Consider the following 20,521-nt stretch of genomic DNA (forward strand, 5'->3'; position numbering starts at 1 on the left):
CTTATATCTCTCCCACATAAGTAGCCAACCTGGGTCAGACAGCTTTCCTGTATAAATTTCCATGCGAACAAGAGCCCAGGACACTGTTAATTCTTCCTTACTTACCATAGTAAGGTATAACATGTTCAGCTGTTCCTCCAGGTCAGTTATTCTTTTGTGTGTGTGTGCATTTTCTTACTATTTTTTAAATTATACTTTAAGTTCTAGAGTACATGTGCACAACATGCACAGTTATTCTTTAAGACATTATGAACTTATACTAAGCACCATATTTTTCTCACAATATCAACATCATACAAATTTTGGCTTTTTTGAGTGAAGAAGCCTCCATTGTCTATCTGGGTATATCCTTGCATACAAATTCCTTGCAAATTACTTTTCAAATTCCAAGGATCATTAATTTAATTGAATCTGCTTCTAATTTTTAATTAAATCTGCATTTCTCCCCGTAACCTTTGGAAAGAGATAGAAGCCACATTACTATATTGAAAATAATAGGATCACACAGCAAAAGAGACATGAAGGAGAAGTACAAAATCACAAGGCAGGTTTTCATATACATTTATTTTTGTACCAAAAAATTAACATTCAAAGGCAATGTTTTTATTGTACAGTATAAAATAACATTTACTAAGTTAAAATTGGATTTTTTGCTGATAAACCACTAATAACTTTTCTATTTTGAAAAAACAACAAATGTACAATTTGCAGCACTTGTAGAAAAACACCTGTTCAACAATTACATAAATACTCTTGACAGATTTCAGTAGCCCATTATGTATCCTTTTTGGCAATGTCAGCTTTCTAAAGTCAATCAGTTTCTAAATTTGAAAGGCACCTGGTGGCCAACATCCTGCTTATTATTCAAGGCATCCATTTTAATTTTTTTGCACAGGCTTGACAAGTCTGAAAAATCTATTAACTTAAAAGGAATGAAGAAATATACTGCATTTGATATTAGGAAACAACATTTTTTTTTTTCCCTCCTTAGCTGCAAGTTTTCCCCAGGGGATTTACAAAGTGCACCAGTTAAATATGTCTGTACATTTAAAACATTAAATATGTCAACAGCAAGACATTTTTAAATATTTTGAATCAAATACTATAGCACAAATATAATTTACAATACTTTGCAAAGAAAACATTACATCTGAAATATAACTTTAGATATTATATAAAAATACATATATTTTCTCTCCTCATTAGAAAAAGTATTTTTTGCAGGTTCCAGCATGATGTAACAATTCAAAAGAATTTACCCCTTCAGATGCTCCTTCAATTGTGCTAGACGGCACCCTCTCCATTTCAGCTGCGTGGGGGCACATGACCGGGGACTAACCCCTCCCGTAGCCCACATGCAGTTTCTCATAAGGTCAATCCGTAATTGCTCCAATCTGGTTTAATTCTAGGAATTCATTACAAAATTTAAAAACCATTGTGTAACACACCATGAGTCTAACATCTCCCACTGGCTGTAAATATGCGTGTTCTCTACAAGGTCAAGAGCATGGATACTGAGTCTTGAACCGCCGGGGCCATGCCTCTTAGTAGTCTCACACACCTATATACATCTTTCTTGGCTTGTTTAAAAAAATGTTTCCGAACATCCAGGAAATACATAACACTCCAAAAACTGGGGCTCAATCTATATCGCGAACTTTAAAAGCCCCAAAGTACGTTGCATCCTGATCCGGATCCAGTAGGGAGGGGTTGGAGACCTCGACGCTGATTTCCTCCCCAGACCGTAACTTAAAAAATCCACCAACGTTTATAGAATAAAAATGGAATTCAGAATTCCCTGACCAATATTTGGTGCTTCCTCCTTTCATCAGGGTATGAGAACTTGGGATTTTGATGCTGGTTTTAGTGACGTACACCATTAGCTGAAGATACTCTGTAGCTAGATCTCCCGAAGTTTCATGATGTCGAAAGCAAATGTTGGCATACAGGTAATAAAAGCCATCCTGATTAACTATTAGTTTTCCATTGCTAAAAGTCATGTTGGAGATCTTGGCCCAACCCCGATCATGGTACCAAGAGGACAGACTCACTTTATGGGAACCTGTGGAGAAGAGAGGCATATGATTTAAAAGTCAGTCCTTAAAAGAGAAGGACGTCTTCACAATTCTATGAGGTTAGGGAGAAAAAATAGCATAGCAGTCATTATTCCAAAGGGAGAATAACTTCTTGGGATTTCCTTTCTAGAAGGGGGGAATACATTCAGATGTACTTGGTGCTTCTGTTAGGCATGGTAGAGGGTACGAAAACGAAAACCCATTTTTCCTGCTCTCAAGGCGCCTATAGTGCACCGGGGTAAGTACGATATGTGTTCACATCAGAAGTAAGGCATAAGTACCAATAGGCAAGGTTCAGTAACTCCTATGGGAGCTCAAAGGAGGGAGAGACAAGAACAACTTTCCACCCAGAAGGGTAAAGAATGCCTTTGTGGAGTTGCTGCTAAGTCTGAGAACTTAAGAGAAATGGGATTCAGCCACACAGACGAGAGCAGAAAGGTCATTCCAGGTTGAAGAGAAAGATTCGCCAAACGCAACTGAGACAGGAAAGCAAGAAACTAGGATAGGAAGACAATTTCCATATGTCACAAGTCTCAACCTTCTCTTCTAATTCATGAAGAGGGAAAGTAGGAGATGAAAAACTGGGTCACAGTAACTTTGGCTGAAAGGTCAGACATCTAAACTCAATTCTCATAATCTATTTTCTTCACCTCCAGTAGCCCAAATGTCTCCCTCCTTGGCTTGCACAACTAAAAAGCTAACCCCAGAGAAGCTCAAAAAGAACATATTCTTAGCATTGCACTCCCTAGCTTAACAACTTCACACAATCCTTCTGACCAAAGGTCTGTAAAGCTTCTCCTGACTGACCAGAATTCTCATTTAACCCTACTCACCCCTGAAATGAGGTGGCGCCTGGTCCTCTTGCTACAGCTTCTGTGCAGTAAAACATTTCTAAAGAACCTTCTAAACCAGCAGTGTATCCAATGCTTTTCATATTTCGGGTCCTTGGTGTATTTTCCTTGGTGTATTTCCTGGGTCATTAAAAACTGGCAATACCTCTATGGTAAACCCAACTAATCAAACATTTGTATTGATGTGGACAGTATTATTCAACTGGAAAAGCTGGTAACTAACAGTGGGAAAGTTGTAATACTGTGGAAAGTACAAAAATACATTTTTGCTCCAGAGGATTTTGTAAATACTTATACTAAACTAAGGTGGTCAACAGTTTGAAATCAGCAAAACGAAACAGAGTTAAGTCTCAGACTGGAGTTGAGAGAGTTCCTGCAGCCACGAGAAGTTCATCACTGCCTGTCACACCCACCCACAACTTAGTACCTGAGATGCTGAGGGAGATAAATCAGCCCCCAGAGATGAAGACTTACAGTGGATTCCAGAGATCCATCAAAACTGACAACTCTCTGGTTAGAGTGAATCCTTACGAGAGCCTCATAGAGAAAAAGAAACACATGGCTGGGCACGGTGGCTCACGCCTCTAATCCCAGCACTTCGGGAGGCCGAGGCAGGTGGATCACGAGGTCAGGAGTTCAAGACCAGCCTGGTCAACATGGTGAAACCCCATCTCTACTAAAAATACAAAAAATTAGCTGGGTGTGGTGGCGGGCATCTGTAATCCCAGCTACTAGGGAGGCTGAGGCAAGAGAATTACTTGAATCCAGGAGGTAGAGGTTGCAGTGAGCCGAGATCGCACTACGGCACTCCAGCCTGGGAGACAGAGCAAGACTCTGTCTCAAAAAACAAACAAACAAACAAAACAAACGAAAAAAAGGAAACACACACTAGTTACCTTCCCAGCCTAGTCTGGTTTGGGGGACCTTGAACATCTACATCCTTCTCTAGAGACCCACAAGTTAGAGAATGTTCTCCTATTTTATCTCTAAAGAACTGGGAGCCTGGGATATGATCTGGGAGTCTCAAAACTAGGCTGCAGGAACCAAATAGGTAGTTCTTTCAACACTTGGGAGAAAAATTGCAGCAAGGGCCATCCGATGGTGGGGCAACCCATCATGAGAAGACCAAGAATTCAATGGTTCCAATCTGTCTGTCCAGAAACAGGGTATTTCCTGAACTCCACAACCTATCTGGAGCGGGGTCATTACAGGCCCTCTTGCCTCCTGGGCTCACCACAATAAACACCCTTCTTTTTCATTGGAGGTCTTATTTCAGGTCATCCCAGATTAAAGCACCCCAGATACAAATACCATCATCTGGTCCCAAGTGAGTGAGCATGATCATCATGCCCCTCATGAACACTAGTAAAAGCAATTCCTGGAATCCATTGACAAAACCCATGAAATTCAAGATGCTTCCCATCTCAAGTTATCCCATGCTGCCCTCATTCTTATCCCACTCTTATAGTCAATTCATTGTTCAATCAGTGATTTTTTCTTATAGTTATCTCTTAACAGAAGAGCAGTCTACCCTCTCAATGGGTTGAATCAGCTAGCGTTAGAGCAAGACATGGCCTAGGAAGGCAAGGAAAGAATATGAAATAGAGAGGTGGGAGAAGATAGGAACCTTGACCGATTACCACTCCCATTGTTAGGTAAGTCATGTGGAAGAAGTGCCCTTATTTTCTACTAAACATCTCTCTATTTTTGTGCACTGACTTACTCATACATTCACTGGTTCATGCTTTTGATCAGTCACACAATATGTATGTAGTGCTTTCTAGGGACAGTCACTCCGTCCATAATTAAGAATTATATCAACCAACTGTACCCTAATGACACTTACCACTAATAGTAGAGAAAATAGAAAATAAGCATATAAAATATGCGTTTTCACTTCTGCATGCTGCATAGCACATGGCTGACATTCAGTTATAAGCAACGGCCAAGTGAAAGCTGCAGAAATTCATGGCAAGCAGGAGAGTTCAGCTCAGGAAGGGGACAGAGAAGCCAGAGGACAGTGGGGCCTTGGGTCAGACTTGGATGGGCTGAGAAAAGGGAGGGTATTGTCAGTGAGGGAAACTGAGCAAAGAATGGAATATGCATGGCACGTATGGGTGAAAAGGACCAGAGCCAGTCAGTGTGAAGAGAGGACTGAGAAACAGACAACGCCAGGAAAACACATGAGAAAAGTATGCAGTGATCACATGGCGGGCTCGCATGGAAACCTGGATTTTCATCACTGAGGCACACTGACAACCTCTGACTCCAGCCTGCCAGCTTTCCCAGCCTCCCCTGCCCTACACTTCAGTCCCTCCTGCTAAGTGCTGCAGGAGAGGTCTCTGCAAATATTTAGCCTGAGTATCCTCCTAAAGAAAGCCATGTATTCTGACCTCATGAACTACTTCCCAACGCATTTTCATCTAAGACATTTTGAAAATGCAAGTGGTATCAGTCCATATAAGGCAGAGCAGATTCTGATTTTACTTGTGTAAATAAGTATAAAACAGAGCCCCAAAATGAACATGCAAATTTAAAGCCACTTCCTCTGAAACTTCCAGTACTGGCCAAAACTGGGTAATAAATGGACTCAAGGAATTGTGGGTCCAGCCAGAGCCACAGATTCTATTTTCTTAAACAGAAGTATACACTAACTCATTTCACTCAGTCACAAACTCAGTAACTGTCAGAAAATAACCAGGAGTTTTGCCTTGTGTTTTTGGCAATGATTTGATGCTAGGTGCCTGCAGAGAGAGTTCGATAACTAAAACACGCTTGCTATTGCCAAACAGACTTTGGCACACAGTCTAATGCAATATTTATCATATGCCATTTAAAGGGAACTGAAAAGATACAAGATAATACATTAATAGCACACACAGCTGATGCATTCGTATTAATCGGATTGCCTTTGCTAACATGCAAAATAGTTTTCCACTCAGAGAAATTAATACATATGCATCCATATTTATTTGATTGCCTTTGCTAACATGCAAAACAGTTTTCCACTCGGAGAAAATTAGTGTAACTCCATCACAAGACATGCATAGACACACAGAGAGAAAACACTGTTTATGAAACAAGTGTCTGGGACAGGAGAGGTCATTTGGAAAATCCTCTAAAAGCCAAAGAATTGGTTTCTCCCGTCTGTGTCTTTGGTCAGGAAAAAGCCCTCCCTTATCCATGCCGTAATAAAGTTTTCCAAATAATTCAGCAAAACTTGAACTTTCTTTCTTTAACTCCAAGAAAGACTTGCCTTAAATTATTTGCAGGAAAAAGGTGGAGTATGTATAATTACTTAATTAAACTCGAAAATAACAAGTCACACTCACAAGTGCTTACTTGGCTGTTCGTCCACACAAGAATGTTAGGACTCTACCTCATTTCATCTTCATAGCTACCCCTTGAGGCAGATGCCATCATTATCCCCATTTCAGACGTGATGAAGCTGAAGCGTAAGTGATTCCAATGAATTGTACAAGGTCACAGAGCCAGTACAATGGAGCCTCAAACCCAGGCAGTCAGATTTTAGCACCCCTGTTATTAGACGTTACATGAATCTACTTCTCACAGGAAAAGAGAAACATAAGGGCTTTGAATTCTTTCCCTCTGGCCAAGCCAACTGACCACAAATACCTTGTGGCCTGCTTATGTGATAATAGAAAGCATGGAAAGCACGGACTTAGCAATCCACGGGACGGGAATTCAACTTCTAATCCTACCATCATCATGAACTGGGAACAAATGACAAGCTATGTATCATTCGGTTTCCCTGTCTGCAAAATCTGCGTGATAATCCCTACCTTGCAGGATTGCAGTAAGGACGAGAGGTAACGAGGAAGAGAAAATGCCTGATTGACAGGTGGAAGAGTTCATCGGGTAGTCACAGACTCAGCCATCTCCTGCAGAGTGCCAGCGAGGACATTTCAAGATCTCCCTTTAAGATCTTCAAGTGTTCCATTAGTGGCATGATGATAACAAGAATGTTCAATCGTCACTCTATCATAATGTTCTTTGTTATCTTTTTGATAGCTATCTAGCCCATGGCGAAGTAACCAGTGGGGGTTGTATGATGGAATAACTGGTGTATTAGGGTAGCTGTAGGCAGAGCGCTCCAGGTTTCCTCATTTTCAAGATAATCAGGTCTCTAGTCCATTGAGCTAAACATTTACTCAGAGAAAATGATAAGCTCTTGGAGAAAGGGGAGGAGATCTCATTTTCTAGAGGGTTATTGTCTCTTAAGGAACTTAACAGGGATCTAAAGTGTCCTCCCTGGACGTCTGCAGGAGATAGCTGAGTATGTGACTACCTGATGAATTCATTCACCTCTGAGGTCAGCAGCAGGGCTGTGTCAACTTTAGCTTGGGAAAGTACAGATGAGCATAACAAAGGATGGTCCTTCCAGGTTACAGGCTCTCAGCTGACAGACACTTAAAATAAGCATCCATTCTGATGATCTGAAAATGAATGGGGTGATGATGTCCATTCTGACATTTTTGAGAATCACGGTTTCTGGGATGTGAGTCATCACCTGAGGATGAATGGTCTTTCCTTTGGCTTTGAAGTAAGGGCTCTCAAAAATTCAGTGACAGACTAAAAACAGGTTTCAGTATTGAAATGGGCTGATAAATGACTCTTAAAATATTTTTCAGGCTGGATGCAAATGGAGCTTACCAGTTGGGATGTCGGTGGCATTAATAGTGAGATGAGCAAAAGGCTGAGCTTCAAGCTTGCTCCTCTTGGCCAGATCTAACCATGAACCATCCACCATCGCTGGAGATGAGAGAAACCGTATTATTATAGCCGAAAGAGTAGTGACCCTGTGGCATTTCATACATACATATGGATCCATGCTTACCTTTCTCCGCTCTCATGTGCTGTGATCCAACGATATGTTGTAATTCCTGAAATAAAAAGGAAAAGTAATTTTATTTGTAAAATCATTCTTTCTGTAAAGCAATAAGAATTCAGGGCTGTTATATATGCAACAAATTCACCCTCTTTTCCTTCCAAAGGTGCCATAATAGCATTGGCAGTGAAATTCCTATGTGTACCAGGTGGCTATCAACAGCAGTTCACCCCAAAGAATTGGTGTTGACATGTTTGAGACCATACCCAACTTCAAACAAAATACTTTGGGCAGTAAGAGGAAATAAAAGATGATGTAGATTATAAACCATTGCATAATTAAACATAATTAAAAATCTGCAGCAGGTACACAAATGGAGATGAAGTTAACTAAGAAAATAACAATTACACAGAATATATGACCCTCTTAAATCTTCTGGAAGGCTCTTTTTATGTCTATTTCATTAGTGAATTTCTGTTATAATACTAAAAGTCAGCCCACAGGAAAGAGAATGATGCTTAGCTCCCAGTGGTTAATTTTTTACTTTAAAGTTACAGTGTACTTAAAGCACTATATGGAAGTCTAAGAGCCTTTAGAGTACCAATAATTAACTTAAAATATTGCCACAAATAGAGGGTTAGAAGCACAAGCCAGAAAAAAGAAAAAACATAAAGAGTATAGGTAATTGCATATCTCAATTTGAATCCTGAGAATAAAAGATGAAATAGGTAACCACATGACCACCTGTATCGAGCCATTAGCTGACATTAAAATGTCACATCTTAGGGCAAGAGTAAGGTAGAGGGGATGAAAAGCTCAGGCTTTCGCCTTGGTTCAAGTCCCTGCATAAACGGAGGATATTAACAGCACCCCATCACAGGGTGCTTGTGAAGACTAAAGGAGATAATGTGTGTAGGCACTTAGCATAGTGCCTGGTAAATTTAGATGTCTATTATATATCTATCATCCCAGCACTTTGGGAGACTGGTGTGGGCAGACCACTTGAGGTCAGGCGTTCAAGATCAGCTGGGCCAACATGGTGGAACCCCGTCTCTACTAAAAATACAAAAATTAGCCAGGTGTGATAGTGGGTGCCTATAATCCCAGCTACTCAGGAGGCTGAGGCAGGGGAATTGCTTGAACCGGGAGGTGGGGCGGGGGGAGGTTGTAGTGAGCTGAAAGCGCACCACTGTAATCCAGCCTGGGTGACAGAGTGAGACTCCATCTCAAAACAAAAACAAAAAACAAAAGAGATATCTATTATATGGATACTGAAAAAAAAAAAACCAAAACACTCCAGAGAGATTCCTAATTTCCCCTATTACTGGAATAACTATTCATGCTAACCATTCTCCCCACGATGTCTGAAAGACAGGCCATGCAGCTTAAGTTCTTTAACTGTCTAGAGACGAGTGCTTTGAGATAGAGGATGGATAGACAGATAGATAGACAGATAGATAGATAGATAGACAGATAGATAGACAGATAGATAGATAGATAGATAGATAGATAGATAGATAGATAGATAGATAGATAGAGGCAATAACATAATTTCCATTGTTATTAGCTGGAAGGATTCTGGAGATAAGATAACATTTATTCTTCTTTCTGCTTCCAAACGTCTGAGAGAGAGACAAGAATCCACATTGTTTCTAATGACCATCGGAGGAGACAGCACAGCTGTCTTCACTGATCTGTTCTGAAGTTCTAAAGTCACAGTGTGGCTGACTCTTCAAAAGAAACCCTAGGACTCACCCAAAGCCACCTTCTGCTTTTGCTTAGACCCAGGCACTGCACTGCACAGCTCTGGGAGCGCCGTGTGTGGGGCGGGTATTTAGGCACACGGTGGCCCCTTTTGGGTTGAGTGGCCCTTACCAGGCCTCGTTTTCTTCCCCACTCATGTCGACCTCCAGTTTTCCAAGATTTCCTCAAGACCTCAATGGTGCCCAATTTCTGGAATTTCCTGGTTTTGTCTCCCCTGCCTTCACGACAGACTTATAGATACACAGTGTATCTTTTTTTTTTTCTTTCTTTCTGCAGGTTTTTATTTTCTCCCTTAAGGCTATAGGAAAATCTCATTAGTAAGCTGCTCATGGTGCTCTACTACCTGCTGCAAATGTGAGTATAATTGTGCTGTCTTTCTCCCAACTGCAGTTCCCAGCCATTGGGCCCCTTATCCTTCCAACGCTGCCACTTGTTTAGTGGCTTCCGGGCATTTTCTTGTTGCGGCAGGTGCAAGTGCTATGGAAGTGTCGAAGTGTGTGGAGGGATCTGACGTGCAACAGGGACGTGCCTTAATAGCGGTTTCTTCTTTCTACCCAGCTCTTGTCACGCAGGTGGATGGGTGGCCTTAGGGAATAGACCTTCCTCTGCTCATCTCTTCTTCACTTTGGTGCCAGCAGAGCTGGATATACAGCGTATCTTTAAACATTGTGTATATCTTTATATGGTTATATATACACAATATATCTTTACTCGATTACTGGCTCTTACAGATTGGAAGAGAAACCTTGGTGACAGAGTAATTCTGAGATTTAACGCTACCCCTCATTTTCCCTCTAGCTCTGATGTGCCTTTCCATCAGAGGAGAGACAGGGAAGGGGAGAATGAAGCAGAACTAAGTCTGGCATATATCTACAAATACCTGTTCTGTGATTTTTTCTATACAAACACACCTATAATCAAGAAAGCCAGGCCAGGCATGATGGCTCATGCCTGTAATCCTACTTTGAGAGGTCGAGGTGTGAGGATCGCTTGAGCCTAGGAGTTTGCGACCAGCCTGGGCAACATATGGAGACCCCATCTTTATAAAAATCAATTTTTAAAAATTAGCTGGGTGTGGCGACATGCACCTGTGCTCATCAGGGGGCTGAGGCAGGAGGATTGCTTGAGCCCAGGAGGATGTGCCACTGTACTCCAGCCTGGGTGACAGAGCAACACCTAGTCTATAAAAAAAAAAGAAAAGAAAAGAAAGAAAAAGAAAAACAAGAAAAGCGTCTTTGTCCTAGCTCAGTGGTCCTCAAACTTGAGCATGTACGCATTGCACCACCACTTCCTGGAGGGCATGTTAAAACAGGCTGCTGGGACCAGCCCGAGTTTGTGATCCAGTAGATTTGGGGTGGGGCCTGAGAATTTGCATTCAGCACCAGTGAGCTGACATTGCTGGCCTGGGGCCTCATTTAAGAATGACAATCCCTTTCACATCCTAAAAGAGTCACAGAGGCACAGACTGGAGATTTTCTGGAAGCTTGAGACCCAGGCCAAAGCAGCAGCAGATTCAAGCCACAGATTCAAGGGACAGGGAAAGTTTGTCCTCTTCTACCCGGGAATGAACTTTTCTTTCCCATTTAATCAGAAACTTCTAGGTCAGAGTTGCTACAGATCCATTTTGTTTCAAGAAAATTCAGTAACCAGCAGCACCTCTCAGATGCACTTTCAATATCTGCTTTAAAAAAAAAAAAAGAAAAGAAAAGAAAAAAAGGCTTCATGATCCAGGATGAATTAAAACTCTAGCTAGAGACTCATGAGGTAATGATGCTCTCATTTTATATCTTTTGGGTGTTGAAGGATTGCAATTTCCCTCAGAAACCTTATAGGTAAGTTTCAGAGTCAAAAAGAGAGCACATGACGTGTCTATAACCTCAAGGTACAAAGAAAGTATTCCCAGTGTCTGTATCTGCACCCCAGCTTTTTGAGCTCTAAAACCATTGTTATTTATGTGCACATATGTCAATCATAAAAAATAACATTCTTCTAAGACTACACTTTTAGGGTGTCTGCTGGCCTTGAGATTGTAACTGAGGTTTTGTAGGTAGTACTTGATGCATTCCAGAAACACCTAGGCAGTTTAGAAGATACCCATACCCTGACCCCAACCTCAGCCAGGATAACGAACCCAATTAGTCTGACAGTGACTTGGTAGTTTTTTAAAGATGCTCCCAGATGATACTAAGATGTAGCAGGTGCTGAGAAACGTTGTTACTAATTAAGTGTTCCCACGAATAGTCGTTTGGTGACATCTCAGTTAAGGGTTTACTGTAGTCTCATGACTTGCATATATATTCCACATATTGAAAACTTAATAACCTCTTACATTTGTAGACAGCAAAGTATTTTCCTTGTTACCATATTTTATTTTTATTAGAATCAGAGGCTGGAAAACCATAACTACTACTAACCTCACTTTTCAGACTAAGAAATAGAGGCAGAGAGACAATAAGGCTTCACCTAATAAAGCTGAGACTTGACTTTGGTCTCTGGATCTATACACCCATATCCTTTTACAAGGTATCATCATAAAACACACTCATGAAAGCTGGGACAAAACACCACTAGTCTGCCCAGGAATCCTTAGCGCGATTCCCTCCCTGAAGCAGTAACTCTGAAAAGGTGGCTCACCTTGACTGGCATCGGGGGATCCTCGGACCTGACAAAAAGGAGCCGGGACATCAGAAAATATGATCTCAGAATTTCCAGGGGCTTCAGAAAACAACTGGCTCAGAACTGGCCAACCCAGGTTTATGGCTGATGAACCCCCAAGACTAAGACCTGCAGGACGTGGATAAGGGACATTGCATCTCCAAACAGGACCCTCTCGAGTCCACTCCACAGAGCAGGAGCCATTCCGTGTTGCCATCTTCTCAAAGATCAGAGAATTTGCTACACACATGCCAAGCACAGACCTTTTGATGGCCCCCTAATATTTTCCATTTTCAGGATTATGGGAGTCCTTCTTAAGAACCCAAAACTTCACCCCAATTGACAATCCCATTTATTTTCTAAGCTTTGCATTTACATTTCTTTTCATCCACATTAGTCCTCTACATCTGTCAGATTAATTAGAGTGTTTTAAAATTTCTATAGTTCTTTATTCCAAAATCTTATCATTCAGACGGCACTGCCGGTTTCTTTGAATTCAGAAAGTTCTGATAATCTAATTTTGGGAAAACACTACAAAAGAACATCCTGACTCCTTTCTTCTGAACAAATTATTCACATGAAAGAGATCTTTTAAAAAATGTATGTATGTTTTATCTTATTTTAAGCCAGCTGTAAATTAACAAAAACCAGTTAGTTAACACTCTGAATAAACATCCAACACAACCACATGTTACCCACGCCATCAGAATGCCTGTAGATTTGTGTAGAGAAGTGCAGGTAACTTCAGCAACAAACAGCCTGGAGCAGAAGCCAGAAACAGTTCCCAGGCTGAGGAAGCTGGGCAAAGGGCACCCCTAAGTTCTTCTCTTGGCTAATGAGCACCATGTCCAGCTCCCTAGGAGGATTTGTGATCTACCTTCTCAGGATACAGCATATTCATCATCTGTTACATGCAAAGGGCAGAAAGAATTGCCCCATGGTTTCTATAAGCAACCATGACAATTAGGATCATTACTTACAATAAGTTACCAAGAAAATTCACAGGAATGAATAAACTTATTCATGGTCACCCTGTAACAAGTAGGCCTTGCAACGAATTTATGCATTTTTAGATAAGAGCAATTTTAAACAAGTGAATTATGATAGCTTTACTTAACCCTTCAAAACAAGACAAAAAAAAAAAAAAAAAAAAAAAAACCTACCAGAGAGAGCAACCAAAGAAATCTCTGCCCATTCAAGGATAAAACAAACCTTCTGACATACTGCCACCTAGTGGACATTGTCCCACATTGACAAGCCTGGGACATCGCCGCAGTCAGTCTTTGCAGATTTGAAACCCCAATGTCTAAAAACAATAGAGATGAGGACATTTCACAATATTTTTTAAAAATCTTCTCATTGTGGTATTTTTCTATTTAGACTGCATTAACTTTTCATCTTTGCTGTCAGAGTACATTTAAACAGACAGGAAAACAACCAATGTGATTTTTTTTTTTAATTTCAACTTTTATTTGACTCATAAAAAAATGCTGGGATTACACAATTTCTTCTCCAGGAAACAAAGTACACAAAAGATCAATGTGATTGTGTAACTGTGGTCTCTAGTACTGCCTCTCCTGAACTCAGCATCCAAGAAGTGCAATTCCCAGGAGCCTGACTGTGCAGACTTTGTCTCTGGTCCATTGAGATCAGCTTCCTTCAGATCTTTTAAACATCTTTTCAAACGTTTTAGGATATTTGCCAAACTTAAGGAGGAGGGAGATGTCTCAGAGCTGGCTCAATCTCAACAGACTAGGGCCACTTAGGAGAGATGGTACTGTATAAGAATAAATATAAACACAAGTATTTTCAGCTCCTTTAAGTAGTTATGGGAATTTTGCTCCAGGCAATTTAAACATTTACAGCAAAGGATATGCCTGCCCCTCTTTGTAAATTCAACTGAATAACTGCCCTAAACAAGACTTTGATAACATTCCAATTCAGGAGAGAATGTTATTAAATTGTTTTTAAGATTGTTTGATTACAGTTTTTTTTTTTTGTTTTTTTTTTTTCCAACTTACAAAATAATATAAATAGGCCTGGAGGAGGGGCTCACACCTGTAATCCGAGCACTTTGGGAGGCCAAGGCAGGAGGATCAACCTCAGGCCAGGAGTTCGAGACCAGCCTGGCCAAAACAGCAAAGCCTCATCTCTACTAAAAATATTTTTTAAATTAGCTGGGCATGGTGGCAGGCGCCAGTAATCCCAGCTACTCGGGAGGCTGAGGCTTGAGATCGCTTGAGCCCAGGAGGCAGAGGTTGCAGTGAGCTGAGATCACACCGCTGCACTCCAGCCTGGGCAATAGAGTGAGACTCCATCTCAAAAATAATAATAATAATAATAATAATAATAATATAAATAGATTTCAGCTCCAACTGAGAACATTCTCAGCTGCAAAGATATTCTGAAAAGGTCAATGACGTTGCTGGAGTCTGAGCTTATCAGACTGAAAATCTCACCTGTGCGTTGTGATGTGAATTGTGTGATCCATGTGGTACCTGTCAATCAGAGCATAGAAGAAGGAATTTGTACAGCCAGATGCTTTGGAAATCACTGGCACCAGCTCATAGCTGGGGTCTCAGGTGGCTGCCTCCCTCTGCAATACCAGCAGCAGCTGCAGAGACATCTGGCTGGTTGAACAAGGATTTAACACCCCGTTTGCCAGATATAATACAGGGTTCATACACTTGTTAACATATGTAATGCATTCATTTTAACATCTTAATGATACCCTTCATGTAATTCTTCTCCAACCTAGTTACAAGAATAGTGCATTCATCAGCCGAGTTAGCACATGAATGCCACACATGGGTTATTTCTGAAAATGAATAGCCAGTTTCCAATTCCTGCAGAGAAGTCCTGCAGATTTCCACCTTGTAAAGAGCTAGGAAATCCATTCCCTCCTCTCCAACCTGGGTACCACCGCCTTCCTTCAAGTTTTCATCACCTCTCATTAGGACTACCATAATAGCTTCCTACCCCCTCTTCCTGTCTCCTGCCCTCCTCAAGCTGATCCACTGCGGTTAGAGAGTGCATCCTAAAGGATACATCCCTTCTTAAAATCCTCCAGGGGCTGCTTCCAGACTTCAGGTACAAGTCCACGTTCCTTACCAGGGCTTAGAAGGCCCTACATAACTCGGCCTGTGTAATATTGTAATATAATAAGAAATATGCAATTTGTCTTCATCCCAGGTTCCTGGCACAGAGGTCCTGAAGCCTTTGGAATTTCCTGCATGACAGGTGTCATAGAAGCATCCTTTGTTATTCATAATCAGCCCCTTCCAACCTTACCTTAGTTTATGCTAATGATGTGACCCTTGGAGAATGGGTTCTGATTTCCGGAGGGACCAGTCATGTGATCAGAAGATCGGACCTTTCAGTCCTAGCCTGTATTAGTCTGTTTTCACACTGCTATAAAGAACTGGCCGAGACTGGGTAATTTATAAAGGAACGAGGTTTAATTGACTCACAGTTCCGCATGGCTGGGGAAGCCTCAGGAAACCTACAGTCATGGTGGAAGGCAAAGGAGAAGCAGACAAAGGAGAAGCAGATACCTTCATCACAGGGTGGTAGGACAGAGTGAGTGCAAGCAGGGGAAATGCCAGATGCTTAGAAAGCCATTAGATCTCATGAGACTCACTACCATGAGAAGAGCATGGGGGAACCACCCGCCCCCCCGTGATCCAATTACCTCTACCTGGTCCTGCCCTTGACACGTGGGGATTATAGGAATTACAATTTGAGGTAAGATGTGGGTGGAGACACAGAGCCAAATCATATCACACCCTTTGACTTCCTGACCTCCTGGTTGACGTTAACCACCAATGGCCAATGATTCAATAAATTATGTCTATGTAACGAAGCCTCTATAAAACCTCTCAACAATGGGCTTCAGCCAGGGTACCACTGCCTTCCTAGCAGGTGAACATGTCCAGGTGTTGAAGGAGTGGCATGCCCTGAGAGGCATGGATGCTCCATGACCCTCCCCATCCCCATACCTGGCCCTAAGCATCTCTTCCATTGGGTGGATCCTGATTGTATCCTTTATAATAACCCAGTCATAGTAAGTCAAGTGCTTTCCTGAGTTCTGTGAGCCATTCACGAATACTACCAAACCTGAGTAGGAGGTCATGGGAACCTCCAATTTGTAGCTGGCTGGTCCGAAATACAGGCAACAACCTGGCACTTGTGACTGGCATCTGAAGTGGGGCAGTCTTGTGGGGCTGAGCCTTTAACCTGTTGGGGCTGTGTTACCTCCCAAGAGTTAGTGTCATAATTGAATTGCAGAACACCCAGTTAGTGTCTGAAGAGTTGGAGAACTGCTTCATGTGAGGGCAAACTCCACAGAGTTGGTGTCAGACGGGTTATGAGAGTGTAGAGAAAAACATTAATTTTTCACTTAGTCTGGTTACCACTCCCAAACCCCCTACTATTCCTCCCCTATATCCCCAAACCTCACCACCTGGAAGGGTGCTCTGGGATGCCATAGGTTCCAGCCACATGAAATTACTGTTAGTTCCACCTGCAAGAACCCCACCCTCCTGTACATGCAGACTTTTGCACACACTGCTCCCTTGGAAAGACGCCTTAGCCAGTGTTTCATCAACATCTCATCCTTAATTGCAAAGCTCTTATCTCCATGGCATTCTTGGCTAACAAGGCACAGAAAGAGTAGCCGCCAGGTGTTGTGCAATAGCTAATGAGATAGGCTTTAGTATCGCTGCCTCAGCCTCTTGCTTTCCTCCCTCCCCTAAAGCTCACACTGACCTTGTAATCCACAGGATCTGGGGGAACACGTATATGCACCTGGATGGAGCTGGTGACCACAGGTTCCTTATGAAGAGTCCATAGTGCAAAAACACCCAAAGCAAGGAATTTTAAGAGCAGGATTCATTGAGTTCTCTGTTGCCTAAATACATGTTATAAAAGATCATGGGGGTTGCCCTTCTCAGTCTAGGTTCCTTAGAGCAGAGCCCTATACGACACCAGGAAGGGAGAGGACAGGAGCACTGCGGGAGGTGAGAGCGCAGGTCCTCACCCTCCCCGGAGACAGGGAAAAAAACAAGAGGGACAAGAGGGCCACAGGCCCACAACACACACACAAGAAGAGAAAACACAGAGAGGATAAAAACCACACACACCCAAAAGAAAAAACACACCCACATCAAAAATGTAGAACCACACACTCACACCCATAAAACTCTATATTTTTAATATAAAAAGTACTGACTAATCAAATTCTCCCAAAGCCAAAGTCTTCTCAGCATGAATTCTACACACTCCACACCACCACTACCACTGCACTCAGCCTCCTAATGCTCCAGCTCCTACTGAATCAGCGGCCACCATCCCATGCCCATCTATGAAAATCCTCAGTGAAACACTTTACCAATATGTGAGTTGGCCTCCTCCCCAAACCCCACATATAGTCACTGGTGGATCATTTCTTCCAAAAGGAGTCTACTAACTGGAAGAGACACGTTTTTGCAAACAGCTCATGTCCTCTACCTACCAAAGGGCTAAAGAATAGTGTGTCCTTGTTTTCGTAAAGCAGACGGATGCTTTTCCTGGGAGTGCGATGGGTATGCTGGGAATAGAAAATTAGTTTTTATTGTTTAGCCTTCATGGTTTAAATGAGGAAGCTTCTGCTACAGCTAAAGGTCCCCTTGGGTTTTCATAAAGTAGTCTTACGACAGCAATATTAGTCTCCATAAAGAGTCCAATTTTCAAATGTCTTACACTATACTACTTGTTGGAAAAGTGTCATCTAAAAGTTTGGCAGAGTAGCTGCAGTGTGGCATCTTGGACTAATTGTGCTATTTACCATGTCTCTGTTTTCCTGTGCCACTTGAAAAATAATGCCACCCTACCTTGGCAGTGCTTTCTACGTTGATAAAGCCCCATCTCTTCTGGGAAAGACTTTGCTCTCACAGACTTCTCTCTAAGAATGAGACGCAAAGGGGGTCAGAGGTACCAGGCCAGCTGCTTTAGATCCATGAGGCCAGGAGGCAAAGCGCCAAGGCTGCCAGTGAAGATGCACCCCCAACCCCAAGGTCCCTCACGTGTTCACGCTCCAAAGAGGAAAAGCGCTCTCCTCTCCAAGAAGCAGGAAAACACTGAGCTTGCGAGTGACCTCCAGCCCCTTAAGAATCCTGTGGAGTGATCACACGGCTGGCTAGCTTCTGGCAATATTAAATAACTCGCCACCTGAGCACTCCAAGTGCACTGTGCGCACAGGTCACTCGCGTGTTCATTAAACTTGTTCTTTAAACTTTCATTGAGCACCAACTATGTGCTTGCCACTGGGGCTGGAAATATAGAAAGGAAACATCACACAGACCCTGTCCTTGGGAAGCTCACATTCAAGTGAACCAGCCCACCCCAGGTCCGTGTGGTTACTGCTGTTACTAGAAGCCCTGTGTGTGTCCAGGAGGGCCACCTAACCCCACAGGTGGGTGGGCGGGCATCTGTGGGCTCCTTCTCCAGGAAGTAATGCCTGAGTTGGATTTTAACAGACAATTACAAAACTGACTACACAAAGAAGGGCATGAAATGGCATACAAAGGACTATGCGCAAAGGCTCATCATTCATTTATTCATCCATTCAACAAAGTTTACTGATGGAGGCTAAGAGTCAGGCGTCCTGTGGGTTTCTGAGGACACTGCTCGCAGGACAGACATGCCCTCTGCCCTCTCTGCACTTGCTGATTACAGCAGAGAGGCGGAGAGGTGAAAGGGTACGGCTAGGTCAGGAGAATTCAGCACCATAGTGTGGTGAGATCGTGGAGTACAAGTTGCGATGGAGGGGATGACATGGAGCACTCAAGATAACGAGCCTGATGAGGCAGGGGCTGGAACGAGGCTTTCCAGAATACAGAAGACTTTTTGTTAAACGTTCAGCAGCTCAGACTTCATCCCGACAACCACAGCGATCTACTGAAGGATGCTTTAAGCAGGAAAAGAAATGACCTGTTCAGATGTGCATTTTAGAAGTCCTTCGGCTATAGAAAGGATGGACCAGCGGCAGTGAGACCAGGACGGGGTGGCCAGGTGCAAGGACCCAGGCAAGAGAGGATGATGAACTCTGTACACGTGACCACCACAGTGAGCAGAGTAGAGACAATACTTGAAGGTTTTATAAATCGGTAGAATGCACAGGAGCCGGGAGAGGTGAAGAGTGGATGAGTAAAAGGATAAGATCATCTTCTGACTTCCAGTTTGGGGTGGTGGAGATAACGGTATTGTCATTCACCATGAAAGACTAGATGAAATAAGAAGCAGCCATGGGCACTAAGAAGAAGAGTTCTGAGTGCCTTCAAACTTTTTGATGCATATGAGCCTTCGGGTTTATCATTATAATGATTATTTTTACTGGTACCACAACCGCCACCACTGCCACTACCTAGTGTTCTTGAAGGGCAAAGACCGAGGACAGGTGTAGCAGCCTAGTGATGCGGAAGCTAAGTGAGAATGGAACTTCCTCACACCCTGAACTTGTAAAGGTTTGAGCAAGCGTTTGTTGTCTGGTTATCTCAGAAACAGACAGCTCTTGACAATTTCCGGGACCCACCTCTTCTATACCACAGGCTTCACCCTCCTTCTCAAATACAGTCACTTCATTCACCATGGCTTCCCTGTCCACCAGTGCCTCTCTCCTCTTCCTAGGATGCTGTGAAGAAATCACAGAGTCTACCCCTGAACTACCAAATCAGAGTCCCCACTGATAGATCTGGAGGCCTTTTCTCTTCTCTTTTTAAAACAAGGGCCCCAACTGAATCTTAAGATCCAGCAGGTTTGGAAACACTGCTCTAAGGCACATCCCGCTCTTCAATTACACAGGCTGTACCTCTCCTGCCACTGCTGGTAGAACAATCCAATCTATCCCTTGTCGTCATGCTCTCCAACCAAGGACCCTCAGTTTCATCCACTTCTGGAATGTTAGCCCAAGATCCCAGGCCACATAATGAAGGCTCCTCTTTCAGGCATGTCCTTCCAGCTCCGTTTCTTTGAAGATGCCATGCAGAATATCTTTTCTTCCATCCTGGGATACTTGTAGCACAAAGAAAAGCCCACCTCTGACATCACTCACCCGTTATTTTCCTCTTGCAAACCCTCCTGCTTCCTACCTTCTTCCCTGGGTCTCCCCTGAAGTTGAGTACAAAGCCAATAACTTATTGTTGAGCTAAAGGCAATAGATGGCCTTGGTTTTGTAGGAAAACTCTGTGGTCTTACTTCAGCTTTCCCATAAAGACAGTTTTTATAAACGCTAAATGTGATTGGGGTTGAATTGCAGTTTCCAAAACTATTATGGCAAACAGAGATGAAAT

At 42.6% G+C, this 20,521-nt stretch overlaps 1 protein-coding gene across 2 annotated transcripts in view; it reads right to left on the reverse strand.

The window, feature by feature from the left end:
* Positions 1 to 544: 544 nt before the first annotated feature.
* The window catches only part of TNFSF11 (tumor necrosis factor (ligand) superfamily, member 11), a 46,266-nt gene continuing 26,289 nt past the window's right edge, over positions 545 to 20,521 (reverse strand). For both annotated transcript variants that reach the window (XM_011974633.1, XM_011974632.1), the window contains 3 exons: positions 7,785 to 7,830; positions 7,601 to 7,699; positions 545 to 2,062 (listed from right to left, as the gene is read on the reverse strand). In XM_011974633.1, coding sequence (XP_011830023.1) covers positions 1,641 to 2,062; positions 7,601 to 7,699; positions 7,785 to 7,830 — 567 coding nt within the window. In that variant the 3' untranslated portion in view covers positions 545 to 1,640. The remainder of the gene's footprint in view (positions 2,063 to 7,600; positions 7,700 to 7,784; positions 7,831 to 20,521) is intronic.

The sequence above is a fragment of the Mandrillus leucophaeus genome, unplaced genomic scaffold (genome assembly GCF_000951045.1).
Source record: "Mandrillus leucophaeus isolate KB7577 unplaced genomic scaffold, Mleu.le_1.0 Scaffold147, whole genome shotgun sequence".
Classification (NCBI taxonomy): Eukaryota; Metazoa; Chordata; class Mammalia; order Primates; family Cercopithecidae; genus Mandrillus; species Mandrillus leucophaeus.